A 23,156-nucleotide genomic window follows, 5' to 3' on the forward strand; every position below is an offset into this window, starting at 1 on the left:
TTCCGATTTAGACAGAGACGGAGAGAACTTTACTGTACTTTACGACAGTCAAGGGCAGTATACGCTATGTTGCTGCAGAGGTGCCCCGAGGTGCTCAAGCTGGAAATTTGTGTTTTTATTTGTGTTTTTTTTTTTTGTGTGTGTCTTTACCCCTCTTTGATTATCTTCATCTGTGTCATTATTAAATAGACGATATGTTAGAAACTGCTTGCCTTTTCCCCTGTCTTATTTTACATGAGATTGTGCAGGCTTTATGTGGCATTTTCTTAAATTGTTTTAAAGCAGTTATTTAAGGTTAACCTATTCGGTGTTTTTACATAGATGTTGTTAGTGTTTAAATTTGCTTTGCGGGTTCATTATCCTAATGAAAGAAGCATCCAGAAATATAGTAGGTCAACGCGCAGCACTAACAAGCTTTATGACGCTTTATGTAACGTTTTATTAAATACAGTGGTGATCACAGATTGAAGTGTAAATAAATTAAAATCATGACAAAATAATAATAATAATAATAATGAAATAATGAACAATTTTCTGATCAGAAACGATTTGGTCCTATTTGATGCTTGTTAAAAATTGTCACCATACACCTCAAATATCTTGTCTGAATTAAACATGGCAAAATTGTCTGGAGAACTTAGATTATCACCCCCTCAAACACTGGTTGGTTCATCTCCTCCAAGCTCACAATCCTGAAAAAAATCAATTGACTTAGCATGATTAGGCTGCTCCCTGACCCGCGTGCAGCGCCGCTCATTAGGATGCTCATTTATAGAGCGATTTCAGAGGCAGTAGACTGGGTCATAATTCACAACATCTGCCCCTGTTAGTCTGAGTAGGCACATGGCATTTTTGAATCAGCCTTTTCCCCCTGTCTTGTTCAACAAAGCCCTTTGTTTACCAGGCATGGTTACCAGTCATCCATTGTAGAGTAGGATTCTGAACATTTACTCATTGGTTCAGATAAGTGTTTCCATTCAAGGGCATCTCTCAAAGCCCAAGAGTTCAGACACAAATGCAGTCACATGCCACAACAGTCCATCCCTTGGTCTGATCACTGAGAGAAATTACTTGAATATACAATACAAGGCAATTACACATTAAAAAAAATGCTTTAAAGTTAGATTCAATGCATTTCATTTCAGGGCATTTTGAATAACCATGAATAACCTATCCAACAAAGTTTTCAACCATCATCTACCCAAATCATCAGATTAAGAACAGTCGTTTTAGGACCCAGACAACTAAACAACACCCAGGGTGAGTTCAAATTACCACATACATTTTTGTGTCTTCGTGTAAATTATAGCTTGACTGGTAAAGTGTTCTTGTTTCTTTTAAGTGTTTGTTAGATGTCCGTTTCAAACACATCAGAGCACTATTCATGTGCATAAAAATAGACTCTCCTTGCCAACAACTCTAATCTCCCTCTAACTCTAACTGATATATTTCCTGCTTTAAAGGAATCAATTACAAGTCCCGACCTCATCCCAGATCTTTTGATTTGTTCTTTCAGATGTATTTAGCTGTGTGACAGCTTATGGTTTTATTGGAGTATTTCATACAAGAACAGGTGTTTTGTGCACTTAACTCCTTACAGGCATATACTGGAATGATGATGCTCTGTGAGGGAGTCATAAAACACTGGGGGCTATGCAATTATGAGAACTCACTCCACCTTTCCCCACCTCTCTGAAAACTGATCAATTATGATAGATTATATGAATCTAGCCATGACAGAAGAGAGGGAGTCTTCCTCCTGTGATGTTTTAAATTACACTGATCTGACTAGTTAGGTTGTAGAAGCTTGTACCCATAAATAAACATAAATATAAATCCAACACATGTTCAGTGTATCACATTGTTTATCCTTGTACTATTTTAAGAAGCTGTTTATGAAGGTATTTTCCAGTGGTGACATGATTGTATGTGGCAATTTTACCTTCCCCTTCATTACCTCAGTGAGATATGAGTGTATTCACTATGCCCTGAAATGACACCTTGCAAATGATTCACATGAAAAATTCAGGCAACAAGAAGCAGGGCCTCAGTGGACTGTGTAGGCAGAGAGGGGAGCTGTCGTGCCACTGAGACTCCGCCAAGCACAGCTGTCTCCGCCTGCCACCTCAGGTAGGAGGACTGTCATCTGCACAGCATTTAGTATTACCTTTGATCCCTTTGATAAAGCCGTAGGAATGACTTCAAGGTGTACAATGCACTAAACAGGGACAAGTTTGTCGCTTTGAAGAACACCCATTGTACAAGTGCCATGCCATGTCAAAGCAGACTCCGCTTTGGAGGAGTGTCACTCTCGTAAATATTCTGTCCTGTGAGATTTTGTGGAATGTTGTCTTCCAGACTGGCTTCACTGATTAGTCTGTTTAGTCAAGAAGCGTCATGTGGTGTGCATGTTGGGTTAGATTTAAAGTACAGTTATGACTCAGAGGGACTAAAGAACTCCTTTAAGATATGGTCTCTTTGTGTTAGTTTATGAAATAAATGTAAATAGAGATGCCCTGAAAGGTTTTATTTTGTATTCTATGTACAGAACAACATTTTCTACTAAATAGAAAACTAAATAAGACCTTTGTCCCAATAAGTGGGTACACCTATCACTCCTTTGACATGTGCTCTATAAATGTGTCCTGGATGTGTCAGGGTCGGGGGCTCTCGAGTGCATTCAACATGTTGTTTTTGTACCCATGCTGCGACAGAGCACTATTGATTCCTTTTCTTCATGACTCATCGTGACCGATAGTTCAACCCAGCCAATCAGTGCCACTTCCGCCGCGCTGCCGTCAGGCGCTGTCCGCTCCCGTCCCATCCTCCACCCCACGAGTGAACCCCGACATCACGCGGCCAGCTGCTCGCATGCAACCCGGCCCCGGCTCCCACAGGCCCCCACGGGCCCCAGTGCATGTCGGCACAAGTCGCTCCCTTCAGCTCCTGGAGTCCGTCTGCTCCAGATGCTCCGGCTCCATCTGATGACCTTCAGTTCTATCCTCAGCGTGCAGGATGGCTTTATAATGAGGGGATTGATGAGAAGGGGCTGACTTCCTCCAGGCGATAGTATGGCGGAGGCTGAGAGGGTGGGGGTGCGCTGGCAGGGCTGTGGGGGCCCATACTCTGCCCCATGTGCCGTCCTGGAAGTGTGGGAACGGGGCATGGAAGCAGTTCCCCCTACAGGGGCTTTTTTTCTTAGGCAAGGTGGAGAAGCTGAGTTCACATCTCCCCCCAGAGGTTCTGGCTGCACAAATAAAAGAGCCCCTGGCAAACATGCTGAAGACAAAGACAAAGACGGCTGTGGTTTAAATAGCACTGTGTTTCACTTCAGCCACACTGAAATTCGTATGGAGATGCTTTCCTTCCTGCCAAAAAAGGAATCTATTCTGTGCATGAGAATGATTGAGTGCCTGATTGAGTGGGTGACTATACGAATGGGAATGACTGAAAAAAAAAACACCACTGTTATGTTGATATCATAAGTAAATGTCATATTTCCCTGTCAATCCTCAAAGATAATGACACACAGAGACTTATAGGCATTTTAGTTCATAGGTTAATTACTGAAGATTTGCACAATGAAAGGTCACAGGGTCACAGAGCTGCTCATTTTGGACTGCTGTGTCCGAGCCATGAGAGTCAGGCAGGTAGCATTTCCCCCTGGGTCCGAAGCCATCGTCAGAGTGACCTTTTCCCTCTCATGCCCATAAACAGGAAATTTCTGTGGCCTTAAAGAGCAGGCACACAGCTGAAGACAGCTGACGGCTGTCCCGGAGGATGATCTCTCACCATGGGTTCAATAGCTCATCATCAACTGCCCTTTGAGTAACTAGGGGATGTGGTGGGTTCTAGGCACAGGCTATGATAAACCAATACTGCTCTCATCTCCCGCAGGTGGCTCCTGGATGCTGATTCGGACGAGGGATCTAAAAATGGTTAACAGCTTTTGCTAATGTCATGTTTTCCTTGAGCAAAAAAGAGGATCTCAACTGTTGAGCTCATAATTCCCCAATGTGGAGCCTTTTATCTGAAGAAACAACCCTTGCTACTTGATGAATAACTTCAATTAGTAAAATTGTTCCCACATTATGGCTGGTAATCAAAGCAGACAGTGTGTTTGGCAATATGTAAATTTATGTGGAGAGCTGACTTATTCAAACATCCCATTATTGTTAGCAGACTTTTTATGTGCACTAAGACCAACATGTTTTGCAAAATTTTCAATAATTTGAAAGGCTTTTTGAGTTTTAAAAATGGAATACTGAAAAGCTCATCAAGGTTTAATATTTAATATGTTACACTATCTAAGTAATGGAATGCTGCCTTCATCATGCAATCTTGTTCCAATTCAAAACAATCCTCTAATAGTCTATTTTTTATCTGCTTGTTAGCTCATGGATCTATATACAGTAATATCTCATTTAATTAGTGATTTAAGCTCTCTAACAACCAAGCATATGGTATTTTTTCTCCTATGGCCTTGGACACGGAATGAATATGCATATCCTGGGACTGACTAGTGAGTTACCCAGAATGAATTCCACACGAGTTTAATCCCTGATCTATTATTTACCTCTTGACCAAACATATGAGTGGGGCTTGTAGATGCTCAACTTGATCAAAATGACTGCCTAGGGATTCAGTACTTCTCTTGGTCCAAAAGCGGAGCCAGTCATTGCCTATACTCCCTTTTCCTCTGGCGATGCCTCAGTCAAACGTCGTGCTATGGAGTAAAGAAAGAAAAAAAAAAAAACAAGTGCACAATGAAACATTCATGAGAACTCACTTCAGATGGTCTAAGGGACACAACTTCAGGAAGCATGAGGCAAATCAGTGTCTTCAAACATCCCTACTGCTGAAGAACTTGGTGCACAGTTTTAAATTTCACATGTCTGTGTTGTCGTGCACACTCCAATGTGTGTGTAGCCTCTGTGCATGTAACCATGTAGTATGTCTGTAAAAGAACCAGCCACCTCTGTGTGAAATGAAATATGTGAATGTAGGCCTTATCCAGTGTGTAACCGTGAGTGGGAAAATATGGCACCTATAGCAGTCACATCTACTGTTGAACTTTGAAAATATATATTTTTAAAAAAATACTGAATACTTTCATGAATTACTTGATATGTACTTTTTTACTTTTAATTACATTTTGTTTTATGTTTTAGCCTAAATGCACATGAGATAATAGCATATGAGAAACATATGGACAATCGTTGCGCGAAATCCTTATAATTAAATTTTACTTCTATCTTTTGCAAACGTATTTTAATTTCTATTTACAACATTAGTAATCTTATGAAATATTGATGTCTTACTGGTTGCAGCACGGTTTTGTCGCGTTGGCTCATTGTCACACACAAATGTGACTCTTTACCCTGACACTACACCGTGACGGCTTAAGTCCAGACTCGTAGTCACTCAGGTTACACACAGAAGGCGTATAACAGCTTCAAGAGTACTGACAGATCCTGAATGCCCCGAACTAACAGGAGCCATCAAATTCTCGAGTCTTATCGGCCGCAGCGCGCGTTTCAGCGCATTGAGCTGAGTTAGCAGAAGACATACCGGGGAGTGGGAGAAGGTCTTCTTCCCCGGACAGGCAAAGATTTACCCGGTGCCTCTGAAGTGGAGAGCCAAATAACAACCCACCCCTTTCTGTCAGCGATTTCCCTTTTCATTTTCTGGTACTGGGTTTGGAAAAAGGGGACAGTGTCGTACATTCATTTCCCGATGCTGTTTCAGGGGACGTCTTGATGTGTTTTACAGTATCAGCCCATGCGAATTCTGAAGATGAAAGCGTGAGCTGAGAAGTGAATACGATTTCGTTTTATGTCATACGACTTGTATGGTAGCCACGACTCCGTAGTTTTTGCGGGGACACCTTTGACTTTTCAATTACTTCGGCCATCGGAACGCTTGGAGGAAGAAAGTCCCCCACTTGAGGGCGAGATCAGACTTCGGTGGACGGCAAGTTCGGGAACGTCAGGATAAGGGTCTGCCACATACAACATGCAGAAATGGTAAATATAATCAGCGCTCCTGTTTGTTCATTGTAACAAATATATTCCTTATACACGATGACAAACTTTAGGGGAACTCTCCTGAGCAATTGACCTATTAGTAAATGCGCGTGAGGTATTACTTTGACGATTAATACCTACAGTTTTTTGCCCTTGATAATTTGAACACTGGTACTTGTTAGCCAAGTATTCGGTCAAACTTCTTGAGCGAAGTTCGGTAGCCAGTCCTTGTCATACAGTAGCCTATAAACATCTCTTTTATAACCTATTTCTCAATTAATCCTTTTAACATATTTAATAAATACCAAACATAACGAAAGATATTTTTAAACGGCACAGCTTAGGCTACAAGGAACAATATAGAAAATAGGCTACCCCACACGTATGCCTTTTAAGAACAATTTAAAGTTGTGACAAAGAAAATGTTCTAAGTGCAGGTACTGTCATGTCATCAACTTCAGCAGCCTACCTGTTCTTCAAGTAGCCTAGTCTACAAAGCTGAAGGCTCAGGGATGATTCTGAGTATATCTTGAGTAGCACTTGGCATAACCACCAACGCACGCATGATTTCAAATGTGGTACATTGTGCAAATGTGTATCTAGCCTTCTCAGAGTACATAACTAAGAGTGTAGCGCGTGAATAGCCTATAACCATGTTTTTACAACTAGCTTACCAGGAGTTGTGGCCTTATGAGCATGCGAAATGAAAATCGATAGAATGAAGGCTATGTGAACAGGCCTACTGTATTTCGAAAGAAATTCTGTCCTTTGTTTCTTTTGTTATGAATTATAATGGTGTAGTGAGACTTAATGCCAGTAGCCTGCTATTAACCTATAACGATTATGTACCTAAAAAACACTTATGAAACTCACACAGGTTCAGTCATAATATTTTTGTATTCTTTTATATACAGTAAAAAGTTAACAACAGAGCAATTAAGAGAATTTTGTGAAGTCAAATTGTCAAATTAGGGGATACTTGTGTAAGCAGCAAGACTTTTTTTTTTTCAGGTAATACTTAAGAAATTTAGCTCTGTATGCCTCCCCTCAGAAAATGCTACAAAAGGCTTTGGTTAAAATATATTATTTTCCAATTAGTTTAAGAGCCTTCTTCTTCAGCACCTCAACCACCGCCACCACCACCACCACCTGAGGAAGTGAGAGAAAATGGCCAGTGTGACCTACGCAAAAGTGAATAAGAGTCGCTAGACTTCTCCTGCGCTCTTATGTACCTATCTGACAGTGGTTCCTCTCTCATCCTTTGAGGTCTCTACTTTGAGTCCTATGCGTTTGCTACTTCACATAAAATTCTGTCCTGATCATGTCAGTGATGGCTCCTGGTTGTTCTGCAGTCTAGAATGTCAATTTGCATTCCAGGAGTGTCATTTGATGACTTTTATCTGTATGGCTCACCAGAGTAGCCCAGCCCCTCCTCATTTCATCTGCTAGATGTCACAAGTCAAGCACAGACCGGCCCCTCCATTCCCCCTCTCTCTCCAAAATCAGTGAAGGTTAAAACTAAAGATGGCAAGAAGAGAGATCGAAAGAGCTAGAGAGAGAGAGAGAGAGAGAGAGAAAGAGAGATTAGAGAGTGTGCGAGAGAGAGGGAAGAGAAAATGAAGAAGAGCTTTGGTGTTTAGGTCCATTCTCCGGCTAAACTTGTCAGCAGTGCTTGTGTGATTCTCCAGGGACCTGGGCAGAATTGGAGGGTAGATGACGGTTAGACGGTTCAATAAGCTCACGGACAGGTAGCCACGGTGACGTCCCCCCAGAGAGGCCCTCTTAATGAAGAGCAGGTCCACTTAGCTCTCTGTTCTCTGACCTCTGAGTTGGCCCTGCAGACACACACACACACACACACACACACACACACACACACACACACACACACACACACACACAGAGGCATGAACACACTCTTTCACCTTTATTAGATCCTTCTCACCAAAAGTAGGTTTTTGTGGCCTCCAAGTCAATCTTGATGCTGGTCGTAAAGTTAGCGCGGTCACTAAGTAGATATATCAAGTTTTTTTCTCCTACTAATTCGATGTTTTTTTTCTTCAATTTCAATTTAGAAGTATTGTTTTGCATAGCAGTAGAATGTGATTAAATATAAAAATTATTGCTGATTTTATTAAATAACACATTGTATTAATTTACTGAAATTTTTCAATTAGCCCAGTAATAATAAGACGAAGAATAATGCAGTCATGGTAACTAGCACTGATTATAATGACATGACATGGCAGTAATCTAATAATTGATATAATTAATCTCCGTCATGACGTACAGCACCATTTATGTCAACAAAAAATGAACTTGGCCGTCGGTAAAATAGCTATTGATAATTGACCACTTTAAAAGATCCAGTTGCAGTTTTTTGTTGTTCTGTGTGGAGAAGTCTGAAGCTGTACACAGTGAGAGCCAGCCTCTCAGCAGGCTCCTCCAACAATAAAGGCTAAGCAACCGAGTGGAGAGGAGGGAAACAAACAAACACATGGGCCTTCACTCTTCTAACCTCCGCATGAGGCTCTCAGTGATGGAAAATAAACAGGCTTCAGCCCGACCTAACAGGTACCACAACAGTGACAGGAAATCATTTCTCAGAGGCAGTGTCCCATGTTTTCATATGTGTGTGTGTGTGTATGTGTGTGTGTGTGTGTGTGTGTGTGTGTTTTGCTTTTCTTTTCTTTCATGCACACAAGGCCACTTACACACATACACAAACACATACAAACACACACACACACACACACACACACACACACACACACACACACACAGAGAGAGAGAGAGAGAGAGAGAGAGAGTTTGTCAACAAAGGAAAGAGGAGTGAGGTCTTCTTGATGAGTGCAGTCCAGACAGGTAGCTGATGCCCAGTCAGCCGCAACACAGCACAGCGTTACACCAGAGGGGTGTTGCCTGAGAGATATCATTTTACTCTGCTGAGAGATAGCAGGCTCTTCTCATAAAGCTAAGTGTTAGTGATAGTGTGTCTTGGCAGTGGCAGTGAAAAGGTAATATTTTGAGAACTTTCTTTCTTGTCTTTCTTGTCTCCTTCTTGCTTCATTTGTGCCTTGAGAGAGAAAGAGAGATGGACACTAAAACGGAGAGTTGGAGTTGGAGACAATAAGACCAAACAAAGAGACTGTGAAATCTAAAAAACTATTGGATTGCGGGCAACCATTTTACAAAGAGCCAGAGTAGATAAAAAATAGATAAATTTTGTTGACATTATTTGCAATATTGTCTGTGGTGAGAGTAAGAAATCTTGTATACACACACACACACACACACACACACACACAGAGAGAGAGAGAGAGAATTGTTCAATTGTTATTATTATTACTATTAATTGCTAATTCTTTTGATGTAACTACTGCTTTGGCAACATTGTAACACTTACAGTCATGTCAATAAAGCTCATTGAATTTAATTGAAATTTAATTGAATTGAGAGAGAGAGAGAGAGGAGAGAGAGAGACAGAGAGAGAGAGAGAGAGACAGGGGTCCAGTTTGACAAAGGAATGGATATTTTTATCCTTATATGCTGGTAGATGTTTATGCTTTGACAAAGGGTGGCATTTCCTTTTTATTACAATTACTTTCATAAATCCATGCGGTTAGGCTATCAGATTTAATCAAACAACAGTCAAACAGAGGTATGGACTTCACAGGAACATAATATTCCTTTTATTTTTCTATATACTGTGGTAATTATAAATTGCTTGCTATCAGTGACTAGAACATAATTTGGGTTTCCTAAAATTGATTATACCCATACAAATTTCCCACCTTATGTTTTTAAACACTAGCTCAAGGTAGGAAAACAATTTGAAAAATGGCTCACAGGAGATGTGGTATTGTATGAGGCAGTGCAGTGGAGGTGATAGCCTGCGCGCCATCAAGTGATATTGCAGTGAAATAATTACGGCCAACACTGTAAAATAAACACTCTGGTGTGTTTCCTGGTGGCACCGAGGTGATGGGTGCGGGAAATTGGAGTTTCAGCAGTAATCCATCCTTTCCTGAAGAGGTCTGAGACAAATTCACCTCGACAGTGGAGACAGAGAAAGAGATTAGAGAGACAGAAAGAAGGCGAAAGAGAGAGAGAGGGAGAGAGTTCATCGCAGAGAGTTTGCACTACTCCGAACAGGAGTCTCACAGTAACTAAAGTACCCAGTAGGGAGGTATAGGGTTATGGAGTATAATTTATATTTTATAGCTTCAGTGGAGACACTCCAGAATGAGTTGTTGGACATTGTGCCATACAGAATGTGCTGGAAATTTTGGAAAGCGATGGGATTTCCAGGCTAGTCCCTCTCCTGGCTCTCCTCTTGTTACTCCTATCTTTTTTTCCCTTCCTGGAGCTACTAAACCTGATCCACCACACTGCTTTGAATGATGCAAACTCCTCAGTGTGGCTCTAGTGATTACGCAGTCGAGGCCTGTGTGGTGGCAGGCCCAGAACAGACTCCCCCAGGGCATGTGGAATGGTACGATCCGAAGAGAATAATTTGCCCTAAAGGTGTCTCTTCTGACGGTACTTGAGGTTGAGTTGTGGAAGAAATTGGATATGACAAGATAAGTGGCGGGTCATAAGAAATTCCTCAGAACCAAAATGCGCTGTGTTGACTTCCGAATGACTGCTGTTGAATCTCTGGCTAGTTTTCTGTGTGAGTGGCTGCCTCTGCCCTACATGTACATCTTTGGCTAAAAACATTCCACTCGGAGATTTCCACTGGTTCCAGTCATGCAGGACTATTCCATCGAAAACAAAACACACTAAATCTTATTGAGCTGTGACAATTTCATTAATGCCATTCACATGCACTATTTTACTATTAAAATGGTGTATTTAATCGATTTTTAAACACGGTCTGATACCTTTATCATGGCTTTATCATGCAGTCGACTTAATGTAAACAAACCCTGTGATTCCTAAAGAGGGATATCTGTAAAATTTCATTATGAAAGGAATGGGAACATAACGAGTTTGCAGTGTCCTGTGTCTTGTCAGATCTGGCAGCGCTCTCCTTGCCAGTTACTTCTGTATGGAGATTCTGATGTTCTCAGAAACGGGAGGTTGTAGATCTGTATGTTAAAATCGTGTGCTGTACATGTAAGTTGAACCAGAGTCAGCAGTTTCATTCTGGGAGGTCTGTTTTAAGAAGTTCTCAAGACACTGTCTTTTGTGATTATGCTTTCAAGATCTTCATCAGAGTATCACTGGCTTTCTTGCAGTATGAATAACTCTACTACCAGATTAAACAAAACTCCATTATGCTGACCCTGAGGTTGGGTGTTATTGAGTTGGGAGAAAGAATACAGAAGTAAATACAGTACTTTTGTGCTCTCTTTTTCTCTGTCTCTCCGTTCCTGTGTCTTTTTCTCTTTTTCTCTCTGTCTCTCCATTCCTGTGTCTTTTTCTCTTTCGTTTGCCCCATTCACTCTCTCTTTTCACTTCTCTCCCTCTGAAATCAGTCTTGGGAAATCTGCTCTCCCTTTGTGTTTGTATTAAATAAAGAATGTGTATTTAGAATTTAGACACCGCAATTATATGATTTAGGTGATAAATTGCTGTGCCGATTGGCCATAATGTTTCCACTGGGCCAAATATGTGACATGCAAAATATTCCCTCCATATTGTTGTGGTATGGAGCAACTTCATACTTGAGACAAGTGAAGTCAGTCATGAAAGTCGAAGTCGGCTCTATTCCATATACACCCTCAGGCTGTGGAGTTACACCACCACCAGCCCAATATATCAGTTTTATATCCTCTCTCTCTCTCTGTCTTTCTTTCTGTCTTGGTTTTGCTCCTCTTTCTTTGTCTACCTCAGTGCCTCATTTATGCATATTTACTTACTAAAACCAGAAAAATCTAAAAATCACAAAAGTAAAGGGAAAAAAGAAATCTTAATGCTAGGGCTAGGACTTCATGACTTCTCCACTGCAGTGACACTGTAGCTTTGACTTAATAAAGTTGATTGGATCAAATATAATTGAAAGCTTCCTGGCTGAGGTCTTGTGACAACTGACAGACATGTTACATATTCCCATGCAGCGTGGTATCCATTCACCACAGATGACCCTGTCAACGTAATTATGAATTATTGATAAACTTAAGCCATCAGTTTCCTGAGCTCTCAACACACATGGCCACAGCAGCAGCATTCCATGCAGGCTCTAATTTACAACTCCGAGCCCCTTTTCAGAAGGCATGGTGCACTCAGGTATCACATATCGCTGATCTTTATTTGATAAACGTCGACATATATTTCCATGGCTTTTGGCTCTCAGACTCCGGCACTAGAAGTGATCTCACACACTGTTCACATTGTATTTACATATTTGACTTGTGGATGCCTGTGTCGGGATCAAGTTCACTGGAGCCAACTAACATTTTCACCTGGCTCCTGCTTTGAACATTTATGACTGAATCCCTTTGAGTAGTGTTTTAGTGTTTTTGTCAGATGAACAGTCTTTTACTGCTGACAAAAAAAAAAATTCTTGAGCGGGAAGGTGTGTATGTGTGCATTGATGTGAGAGGGTGTTTGAGGTAGATAGTCTTTTAGTGTGTGTATGTGAGAGTGACTGTGTCTAGGAGGGAAAGGGGACAGTGCTGCTTTTGACTAGACACTGGAGACACGTCTTAGAGGCCTCTTTCATGTGACTTGTGCATTCCGCCAAGCCAGGCACACAGTGTGCACAAGACGAGACATGAACCCCCACCCCCAACCCCACCCCCACCACCGGACAGGCCGTCCCATCTCCACCCTCTCTCCCCCTGTGACCTTAACATTTATCAAAGAACCCCATGCTGAAATTCCTCTCAGCATCTGTGCACCAAAGGAGAGCTGGCTGTGTTCATGCACACACACACACACACACACAAACACAGGCTGTCACTAGGCTAGACATTTTAAATATGGTGACTGTGGAGGAGGCCTGTCCTTGTCTATGTGAGCCAAGCAAGCTGGTGTGGTGAGTTGAAGGATTACCACACACGCACACACACACACACACACACACACACACACACACACACACACACAGACACATATATACTGTACACACAGACCTCCCCTCCTCTCTCTTTCTTTATTGTACCTCCTGTCACTTCTTCCTATTCATTTAACCTTTCATTAGAGTCTGCTCAGGCTCTCCGTCTGAGAGAGGGGGAACAAAGCCAAAAAAGCCCCACTGTCACCGTTATTAGATTCCTCCCCCTTTACCCGGCAACCCAAAATTAAAAAAAGAAAGAGTGATGGAGGTAGAGAAAAAGATAGAGGGAGAGTGCCAGAAAGGAATGAGGGGACGGGACTGCTGCGCCTCTCCCAGGGATGCTGGCCCAGCTGAGTGTGTCAAGGACATGTGCCACATGTTGATAGTCCACAGGACCCTCGAGAGAGAGAGGGAGGGAGAGAAAGAGAGAGGGAGGGATGGAGGGAGGGAGAGGGAGGCCACAGCACCACTTGACTGGAGGAGTTTACTGCAAACACAAACAGTTAGTGCAGGAATTCTGTTTTTAATGGGCGGCCAGAGGGAGGGGTTGAGGCTGTGTGGAGGACTGCCTACCTCAGAAGGACTGAAAGGCATGGTCTCTCTCTCTCTCTCTCTTTCCTCTCCTTCTGCCTCCAGTCACTTGTTATTTTCTAAGAACCCCCTCTTCCTCTTGAATTTCTTTCTTTGATAGTTACTTATTGAGAGCTATGCAAATGTTTTTCCCCCCCTCTGAACACACACTCCTCCCGTGAAGAACACGCGATGTGAAATTTCCATTTGTTCATTTAACGGATTCCTTAATAGTAATGTGGGCCCAACCCCGTGCTGGCAGGAGGGGTTTTTAGCAATTTAATCGCCAGTGGTCCGTGCTGAGCCAGCAGCTCTGAGTGCCATCCCCACATTATTTTCCTGAGCGCTGCTGAGGCAAGGCGAGCTGGAGTGGCCGGGTGCAGGGCCACAGCGGAGCAGCGGTCCCCCAGGGGTGGTGGGGGAGGGGGGGTGGGTAGGGGCAGGGTTAATGAATCTCTCACCCATCAGAGACCCCCTCCCCTTGGCTGCGGCCCGAAACTGTGCAGGGGCTGGTATCCGAGACCCTCTCAGAGAGGGGATTCAGGCGAAGCCATCTTTCCTTGTCACTGCCCGTCCCTTCTAGGCTGCCAGGGTAACAGTGTGTGTGCGTAGGGGGGTGGATGGGGGGGGGGGGGGGGCACATCTCTTTCGGAGAATTTAATCCACTACCTGTCCCTGGGTAAGAGCCTAGTGCTGGCACACAGGACCCCTGTGTCATCTCGTTCTATGCCCGGAGGCTGTCCACTCCCCTGCCTGCTCAATATCTCTGATAAGAATGAAGCAATACCCTTCTAGCCGTGTCAAGTAGCAATGCACCTGGTGGAGGTAATTGATGGCAGAGAGTCAGTCTACACGGGAGGCAACAAATCAGCCTCAGCTACTCTGTCCTCAATGGGAAGCTGGCGGATCTTCAGCGTCCTTTCCATGTTTTTGTAATTTGTAGCTAGTTAGGTTGATCATAACCAGTGCACTACAGTAGAAGATTAGATTGGACCCGTCATAATAGGATGTGCTGGCACTCGGTGGTTGAGGGAGGTTTTTCAATGTGATTTTAAGGCGCAACGCTCGCCTGAGATATGTGTTGGAAGAAATGCCCCTGTAATTTCAGTTGTCCTTGGTTCAGGCAGAGGAATGTATGTGTGTGTGGTTTTCATTCAAAAGCAAAAATAAATTCATTGTATTTTTTGTTGCAAGTACCGGTATGCGTTTGAGAAAAGAAAATATATGCATATACCGTATCTTGACCGAGTGTATTTCAATCAAAATACACAAAGGGCTGCCCAAGGAAACTCTCGGGTGAAGACATACAAGTATCAGTGCCACATATTGAGCATACTTATCTCATACTTTGAAGTGCTGCTGTGCCATCATGCATTGTGGCCTGGCGTCTAGTCTGCTGTAGCTCAAAGCCAGGCTGCCGATCTGAGTGAAGCTCGATCCCCACAGGGAGCAGAGGAAGCGCTCTTATCGGAACAGGTCTAAGTTTCCTGCGCTCCAAGTCCACACAGGCCCCTTATTTATGTCTCTCTAAGTAATCGCTTTGGTCTGGCGTTTGATGGACTGTTATTGCTCTTACATCGCGGTCCCTATAGGAATTTGGAGGATTTCCAGTTTTAGGAAGACAAAGGGCTCATTATTATAGCGAGCCATTAAGGCGACCGGTAGGTCCATTAACCTCAGTCACCCAATCCAGTCACACCCACTCTGTACTGTGTGCATGTGTACACCTACTCATCCCGATAGAAAAACAAAACTCCATGACAAACAACCCCATCTTCCCCAAGTCATAACTGGAAGCCAAAGCCTTCTCAAAATTGTTGGTGATGGTACTGTTTGTTTTCATTCCTGGTAGAGTTTTGTGTCTCGTGGAGTTTAGACAAACTTGTAGGAGCTGGAGGCCATCGGGGAGCTCGTGGGCTTCAGAGGGTTCACACATTCTTTTTTTAATTTGTCTGTAGCTACTGTACTGTAGCATGTATGATACGGCTGTACTTCGCTCTTGATCGATTGGCTCTTATTGGCTTTCCACTGTTGGTCCAATATCACCTCATCTCGAGCCGAAGCCTCAGGCGAGAGGTACCAGACTAATAAAGCACTCGGCCTCCCTTGGGGCCCTGTGATGATTAGTGAAGGGTGGCTCCGTCCACCCATCCCCACTAAGGGAGGCCTCACCCCCCCCCCCCCCCCCACACACACACACACACACATCTGCCCATCTATCCAGGTCAACGTTGGTGGTAATGAGGCGGCCGTGGCCAATGTCTCTCCTCCCCTGTTTGTGATTGGATGCCGGGCCTTGAGCGGAAATCCCATGGAGGAGAGGAGTGCGAGTGCTTCGGATATACTCCATGTCTGTTTGTCCTTGGTGGAAGTCGATGGGCCGTGGCCGATCATACTCTAGTGATGTCTTGCTTGGCTTATGAAAGGAGGCATTTTGTTTATGGAATCACTCTTTGGAGCGGCCGTGATTTACAGTAGATGAGTTTTTTTCACAGTTTGTGCTTGTGCTCATAGTACACCCCATGATCCAGACACTCAGGATCCCTCTCCTGTAAGGTTGATGGATGATCCAATGACACATGCTGCAATGTTAGAGTAATAGATAGCAGACGTTAGGCAGGGCTTTGTGTCGTACAATCAAACAACTCATGAACAGTATCCATTACGGGCTTGGGAACAGGACAGGGATTTTTCCAAGAGAGTTGTATGTGTCTGAATCAGAAGCTCAGTTGTGAATGGAACATAAATGCGTTGCTTACACACACACACACACACACACACAGGAACAGGACGTTCACAAAGGAGAGAGTGCCACTTGTAAGCATGTCTGTTATTAAAGGCTATGCCACAGTCTCATAAATACTCATAATTAGATGCTTTCAGGAGGCTAATAATTTGCCGTGTAACATGGAGTAACGTGAGTGGCAGCGTGGCTTTTCCCCCATGTCTGCCCAGAGATTGATGCTCTGCAGATGGAGCCCTCAGCTGCACTGGCCCCACAGTCGCAGGCTGCCACGGGAGATCTAATGGCTGGGAGTGACGCACGAGACAAAGACCACTTTCAATTTTTGTAATTTCTGCAAGGTTGCAAGTTTTCACATGCAAAAAAAAACACTTTTCTGTCTGCATTCCTTGTTTAACATGTTGTTATAAAAGCTCACAGGTTGCTCCAAAAGTTTTTTTCGATCCAAATTATTCAAACAAACAATAATAATAATGGTAATAATTTAATTTTTAATTTAATTTTTGATTTTGATTGACTAATGGCAAAAAGTAAAATTGCTAGAATTATGTCAGTTATTATGTTATTGGAACAGCAAGCAGCCCCCCCTCCAAAGAAGGCTGGTGGTGTTGCCAGCGAGAATCTCAGCACCTTCCCAGCCGTGAGGTCTCTCTGAAGTGAGACACACGCTGCAGAGATTCTGGGAGTTCCCCCATCAACCACATCAAGGGCCTACCAGCACAGCTCCACTGGCCTGTAATGCTAATTCTAGAGACCAGGTCTCTGTGCCTCACAAGTCTGTGGAGAGGCACCTTGTAACACACTCACTCACTCACTTACGCAGTGAACAGGAGCACTGCAGGAACAACTAGATCTACAGCCAACACTCACCTGTAGTCAACTTCAACCTTAATCACTGAGTCGGTGCTCATCCCTATGAAATAATGGGGAATTATGGGATAGGCTTGGTTGATGTTGGATTGTATTCACGGTATTCAGACCAAATTTTGGTGCGTGCGAGGGTTTCATCCATCCTGAAACCCCAAAAACCGAGTCCCTCTCGATAGAAGAAATAAACATTCAACACCGGCTTTCATTTTAGGGCATTGCTGAATTATTCATTGGGTCCAGTGAGGTCCCTGCCACCCGTGTAGACACAGTGGTTGCAGAGACAGACGAATGGCAAGGCCATGCACTCTCCCAAGTGCAGCTGTGAAAATATGCGGTAGAGAGGGCGGCTGCTCCGAAGAGTGCCGACACGTTGAAACAGTAAATCCGAACACATCCGCCTCAGCTGCGGCATTGTGTCCCCGGTGCATGGCAACGTGCGCCATGGAGCCTTCGCCTGTCTCTGTGTCACAGCTAATGACCTCCTCTGTGGCTCTGACACAGCGCTCCACAAACGGGGCAGCAGCCCCAGCAGACCTGTGCGTGACACGGTATGGAAATGCAGACGGCTGGGCTGCTACTTGGGGGGGGGGGGGGGGGGGTTGGGGCTCAGGACCAAACCGAGGTGACCGGTGAGAGAGATGCTCATTTCGCCTAAAAATGGTGTCGGGCAATGAATTGTGCAATAGCATTTTATTAGCATCGTGCCCTTTGTAAGCCTACTGTTAGTGTAGTGGAGGGACATTTTTTTTTTGTACTGGATCTCTGTGTGAGGTTCCTCTCATTATTATCTGCATACAAAAAGTCACATGATTAGGAGCAGGCCAACAGGGGATATGGTTGAGGTTTCGGAACACACATACAGTAGTGTGTGTGTGTGTGTGTGTGTGTGTATGTGTGTGTGTGTGTGAAGAGGGTACAGTATCTGTGTGTAATCAACTTGAGGCCACTTTTAGCCCATAATCCTTCAGTGGATAAGTTAAGCTATAATTAGGCCAATCAGCAGTATAATTATCTCCAATTACACTTTATGGGCCAGATAACACATCTCAAAGCATGAAGTGAAATCTCTCCATGAGAGGTGTGCTACATTCTACTGCAAGGTAAGATCACAGATAGTACCGTTGGCTTTGAGGAAGTGTTGTCCCCCCCCCCCCCCCTCCTGTAGGCAACCTCTGTATTTTAAGGAGCTGCCTCCTCTAAGGTTCCATGTGGAACTTTGTTTCGCGGTTGTATGAGGTTTTTTTTTTGGACCAGGTCTGTGCTCAAGGTTATCGTTGTTCACCCTGCCAACCAGGAAGTCCACTAATGTGTCGTTGCATGACAGCACTTGCATCGCGGACCATCTGGATCCTGTAAGAGCACAGGGGTTTCTCATTGGTCTGGATGAGAGGGTGTAACTCCGTCCCCGTCTCCTGGGCAGAGGCCGCAGCCCCAGACGGAGGAGCTTTGGTGGGCCGGCTCTGGATGAGCTGCAGGTGTCTGGCCTCCGCTACGGGGAAGGGCTGTGTGTGTGGGGGCCGCACCACGCCGCCGCAGCAAGTTTACGCTCCATGAATCCCCCGTATCCTCCGCGGAGACGAGTGGGAAGCCGTCCCAGCAGGCTCCCACAGCATCCAGACAAGTAGCTAAACGATTATGAACACAGACAGCTTTAAAACGCCTGTAATGTCATCGTCAAAGCCATCGATCGCAGCTCCTCTGCATGCCGCAGGCATCGTTTGGTAGGAAAATGCGTCTACCACGCGTGTGGGTTCAGTGCCTTCAGCAGTGTGACACCCCAAGGAGTATTTTCAAGCACGCCGTGTAACGCTAACATCTGGATTATTTGTATCTCTCTCTGTGTGAGTGTCCTGGTTGCTGAGAATGGTGAGGATCCTTTTGTGTTTGACACTGGTCTTTTGAGGAAAAGGGTTAACAGTGAATGGTGCTGGAGTGGGTTGGCGCTGTAAAAGTATCCAGATAATTCACTGTTTATTTATCAGGCTGGGATTTAGGTATCCAGCTCTTAAGGAGCTGTCATTGGGGCCAACATAAGGCAGCTCTACCGCAGAGCTGGAGCCCAGGGCTCATGGTTTCAGGCTTCCTCTCGTTCTCTAGCAGCTCCTCCTGCTCTCCCTCCCTCCCTCCCTCCTTCCCTCCCTCTCTCCCTCGCTCATGTCATGGAGCGGTTCTGTTTGGGCCGGCCTTGACAAGACAATTCATTTGGCTCACACGCCGAAGCTGTGTTCGAACAGGCCTATCAAGTTCCAGGGAAAAAGGATCACATGGTCCAGCCAGGGACCAATCATCTGTCTTCGTCACTCTAGCGGGGCTCACAGCTCCGTTTCTGCTGTTGCAGCAGGCGCTCAGTCCAGACAACACTCCAGTGGACCAGTTCCACGCAGGGCAGCTCATGGGATGTGTGTGAGTTTGTGTGTGTGTGTATGTGTGTGAGTTTGTGTGTGTGTGTGTGTGTGTATGTGTGTGTGTTTGTGTGTGTGTGTGTGCATGTGTGTGCAGAGTTAGCGTCGCCTACGTTTGCACATGCTCTCTGTCTCTGTGTGCACTGTGCAGCATGTGTGTGATAGCGTCAGTGTGCGATCACAAGTGTGTTTGCGATTCAGAGTTCGAGGCTACCAGCACCAGCCACCGTCCTATAGGTGCCCCACCACGCATACACCGAGAGTGTACTCCTCTCTCCTTCCCTCCCTCTCTCTCTCTCTCTCTCTCTCTCTCTCTCTCTCTCCCTTCTTCTCGTCCTCTCTTCCTGCAGTTCATATTTCAGTTTGCTCCCAGGAGCTCGCAGGTCCGTGCCAGACGGAAATTCGCTGAGGCTGCAGGAGCCCCCTCGGAGGCCACACGGAGGAGGGACAGGCCAGGGAACAATCGAGCCCAGTCCTCCTGCTCCAGTCTGCCAGGCTGCACAGGTCCTCAGGGTGGCTGACTCTCCCTCTCCCTCTCCCTCACTCTTGGCTCTGGTCCCTGCTCACATACACACATGCACAACCATCACCCCCCCCCCTCCCCCCAACACACACACACACACACACACACACATGCACATGGACTCACAGTCACACACACACTCCCCCCCCGACTCCTTCGAGTCAAGAGAGAGGCCATCCAGTCATACGTTGTCCATCAGATGTGTTTACTTTCTCCGTGACAGCCGACACATCTGGAGCGCATATTCAGGTTATTCCAGTGCCACTAGACACATTCCACAAGATCATTTCAGTGGTTGTTATGGCGATCTTCTCCCCTCCAGTGATTTTCAAGTTGCATGACAGAAATTGCTGGAGCTAGCCGGGGGTGGGAGGGGGGGTGTTGTTGGGGGGACAGGGGGCACAGCAGGACGGGTGGAAAGGGGGTGATTGAGGAGGAGAAGGAGGAGGAGGAAGAGGAGAGAGGACAAAAGTCAGTGGCCATCACCTGGGGGGGTTCGGTGGGGGAGAGGAGTTTTGCAGTGTGGAGTTGAGGGGGTTAGTGGTCTTGTCTTGGAGAGCAAACTAATTACAGCCCCAGTTCTCTTCCCAGGACAGCGGTCTGGAGGTGTAATGAAGTGAGGTGGTGACACTCTCCCTGTCTCTCTCCGCTCTCTGTCTTTCTCTTCTTCTCCTCTCTCACGCTCTTTCTCACTCTTTCTCTGTTTCCCTCTCTCACGTCTGTCTGCGTGTCTCAGGTCTTGGCCTCCCCCCCATGCATTCCTGTGCCTCTGTGTGACTGTGACGGCTGTCATCAGCCAGGAATGTCCTGCACTCCCACCTCGCCCCCTACCCTGACACCCCCCACTCTCTCTCTCTCTCTCGCTCTCTCTCTCTCGCGCGTGAATCCCCCCCCCAACCCCCCGAAATGCTAGCCTTCTGAAAATGTGTTCTTGCAGATGTTGTCCATTGGGCGCATACCTTTGATTGGCCCGAGTCCACAACAAGCAAGAGTGATTCGCAGATAGTCAGTGGCTTGTTTTTGAGCTCCAGGAGTGTGTGAGTTATTTTATCTTGTATTGCCTTTGCCGGTAAAAGGGACCATTTACCGTGCCATTTGCAGACCACAGGACTTCACACAAATATGCTGCAGAAAATGTTTTTCCTGTTCAGGAGAACAAATAGTTTTTTTTTCCAGACAGAAAAAGGTCATTACCCATGTGCGCCTCACAAATAGGACTGGTGCTCTTCACATAAGTAAAGTAGGCCAGAACAGATGCCCTCATCACTCATCTCCCCCCCAACTACTTTACTCCAGCCTCGTCACACATTCCCACTCCCGCACCCACCCATCCCACTGAGTGGACACCAGAACTTTCACTTTACCCCAAATCATGTGTGCCCCCGCCCTCAGCCACACACACACACACACACACACACACACACACACACACACACTCCCCTGCACAGGCCTCGAATCCACCCTCCCAAAGCTGATTACCTGAGAGATATTGGGCGGCGGTTCCCAGCCAGCTCGAGCTCTGTGCCGCATTACCCCTGATGCCTGGCTGCCCTGCCGGCCGGCTGATGGAGGCACAATGGTGGGCAGTCTTAATTGTGCGGGAGGGAGGGAGGGAGGGAGAACATGTTGGACTCATTGAGTGAGGAAGTGGTGCTCCAGTGGAGGTCAATTAGGAGCGGGGCTGCCCAGAGCTGCAGGGCTGCACTCCACCGCTGATTGACATGATCTCCTGGATAGACAGAGGCCAGCGCTGGTGGTGGGTGGGTGGGTGCACTTGGGCAGGGTGTGTGTGTGTGTGTGTGTGTGTGTGTGTGTGTGTGTGTGTGTGTGTGTGTGTTTGTGTGTGTGAGATGAGTGATAGTGAGCCTCACTCTCATGTTTATTCAGCTCAACGCCTGGATGGCCAGGACTTATCCGCCATGCTGATTACCTTGCCTTTCCTGCCACCATTAATCCAACAGAGACCCCCACATCAGCGGCCATAACACACACACACACACACACACACACACACACACACACACACACATACACACACACATTCAAGCTCTTACTGAAATGAATGTGGTGGTGTTTTTGTGTGTGTGAGGCCCAGAGCCCTTTGCATGGCTGCCCTTCTGGTCTCTCCTGCTCCCACGGGTGTGCTGAAGACCTCCACACACAGGAAGAGCAGATAAGCCACCGTAGCCCCTGCGCCCTGCGCTCCGCTCTGTCTCCAATGTCACCTTGTCATGGGGCCCCTCAAGAGCCTCTGATTTCTCTGTGAAGTCTCCCCCACAGAATGCACTTGACCTAACACACACACACACACACACACACACACACACACACACACACATCTCCCTGGCTGCCCAGCTGCAAGCTACTGTACAGTCCACCCTTGTGCAGTCTGCAGCGTTCCTCCTGCCATGTGTGTGTTTTCGTCCGGTACCCGCCCGGGCTTGTGGTCACTGTGTGCCTGATCCAGTCAGGACACTGCTGTTCTCTTTTCAATAGGCCTCATCAAGCCAAGACATAATATTGAACATGGCCACAGTCCCTAGTCTGACTTTGGCCATAATAAATTATTTAGATTAGAAAAAGTAGAAACACGCCGTACTGATAAGGGTCCTCGTGTTGCTGGCTTGCCGTGTCAGTAGTTGGACATTTTCCCCTCCTTTGCTCAGGTTTTCATTTTTCATGAGGGGTTCAGCTGGGAGCCACACACAAGACCTCAGTTGTGGTTGCTCTATGTAAAGAAGTGAGAACTGGGAGAGCAAAAAGATTATTCTACTGGCTGTTGCCAAGGCCTGTCTGTGTGTCCTCCGAGAGGGGAGACTATCAAGGGCCTCTGAATTGTAAAGAGCAACCTCACAGTGGGAACAGCTAAGAAAGGGCCGGAGTCATCAATTAAGCTGCGATAAAATATTAGGGCATTAAATTCTACAGCTCTGTCTATATAACATCTATTTGTACTGCAACACCAGGGTCGTCTGAAACAGATTAGCTTTTGTGTGTACACGTGTGTGTGTGTGTG

At 45.6% G+C, this 23,156-nt stretch overlaps 1 protein-coding gene across 3 annotated transcripts in view; it reads left to right on the forward strand.

Annotated features, from left to right (window-relative positions):
- Positions 1-5,335: 5,335 nt before the first annotated feature.
- Positions 5,336-23,156, forward strand: part of bnc2 (basonuclin 2) — a 166,231-nt gene continuing 148,410 nt past the window's right edge. For 2 of the 3 annotated variants that reach the window (XM_042104513.1, XM_042104514.1), the window contains exon 1: positions 5,336-6,026. In XM_042104513.1, the coding sequence (XP_041960447.1) occupies positions 6,024-6,026 (3 nt within the window). In that variant the 5' untranslated portion in view covers positions 5,336-6,023. The remainder of the gene's footprint in view (positions 6,027-23,156) is intronic. The other variant, XM_042104518.1, reaches the window with a different exon arrangement.

The sequence above is a fragment of the Alosa sapidissima genome, chromosome 1, assembly GCF_018492685.1.
Source record: "Alosa sapidissima isolate fAloSap1 chromosome 1, fAloSap1.pri, whole genome shotgun sequence".
Classification (NCBI taxonomy): Eukaryota; Metazoa; Chordata; class Actinopteri; order Clupeiformes; family Clupeidae; genus Alosa; species Alosa sapidissima.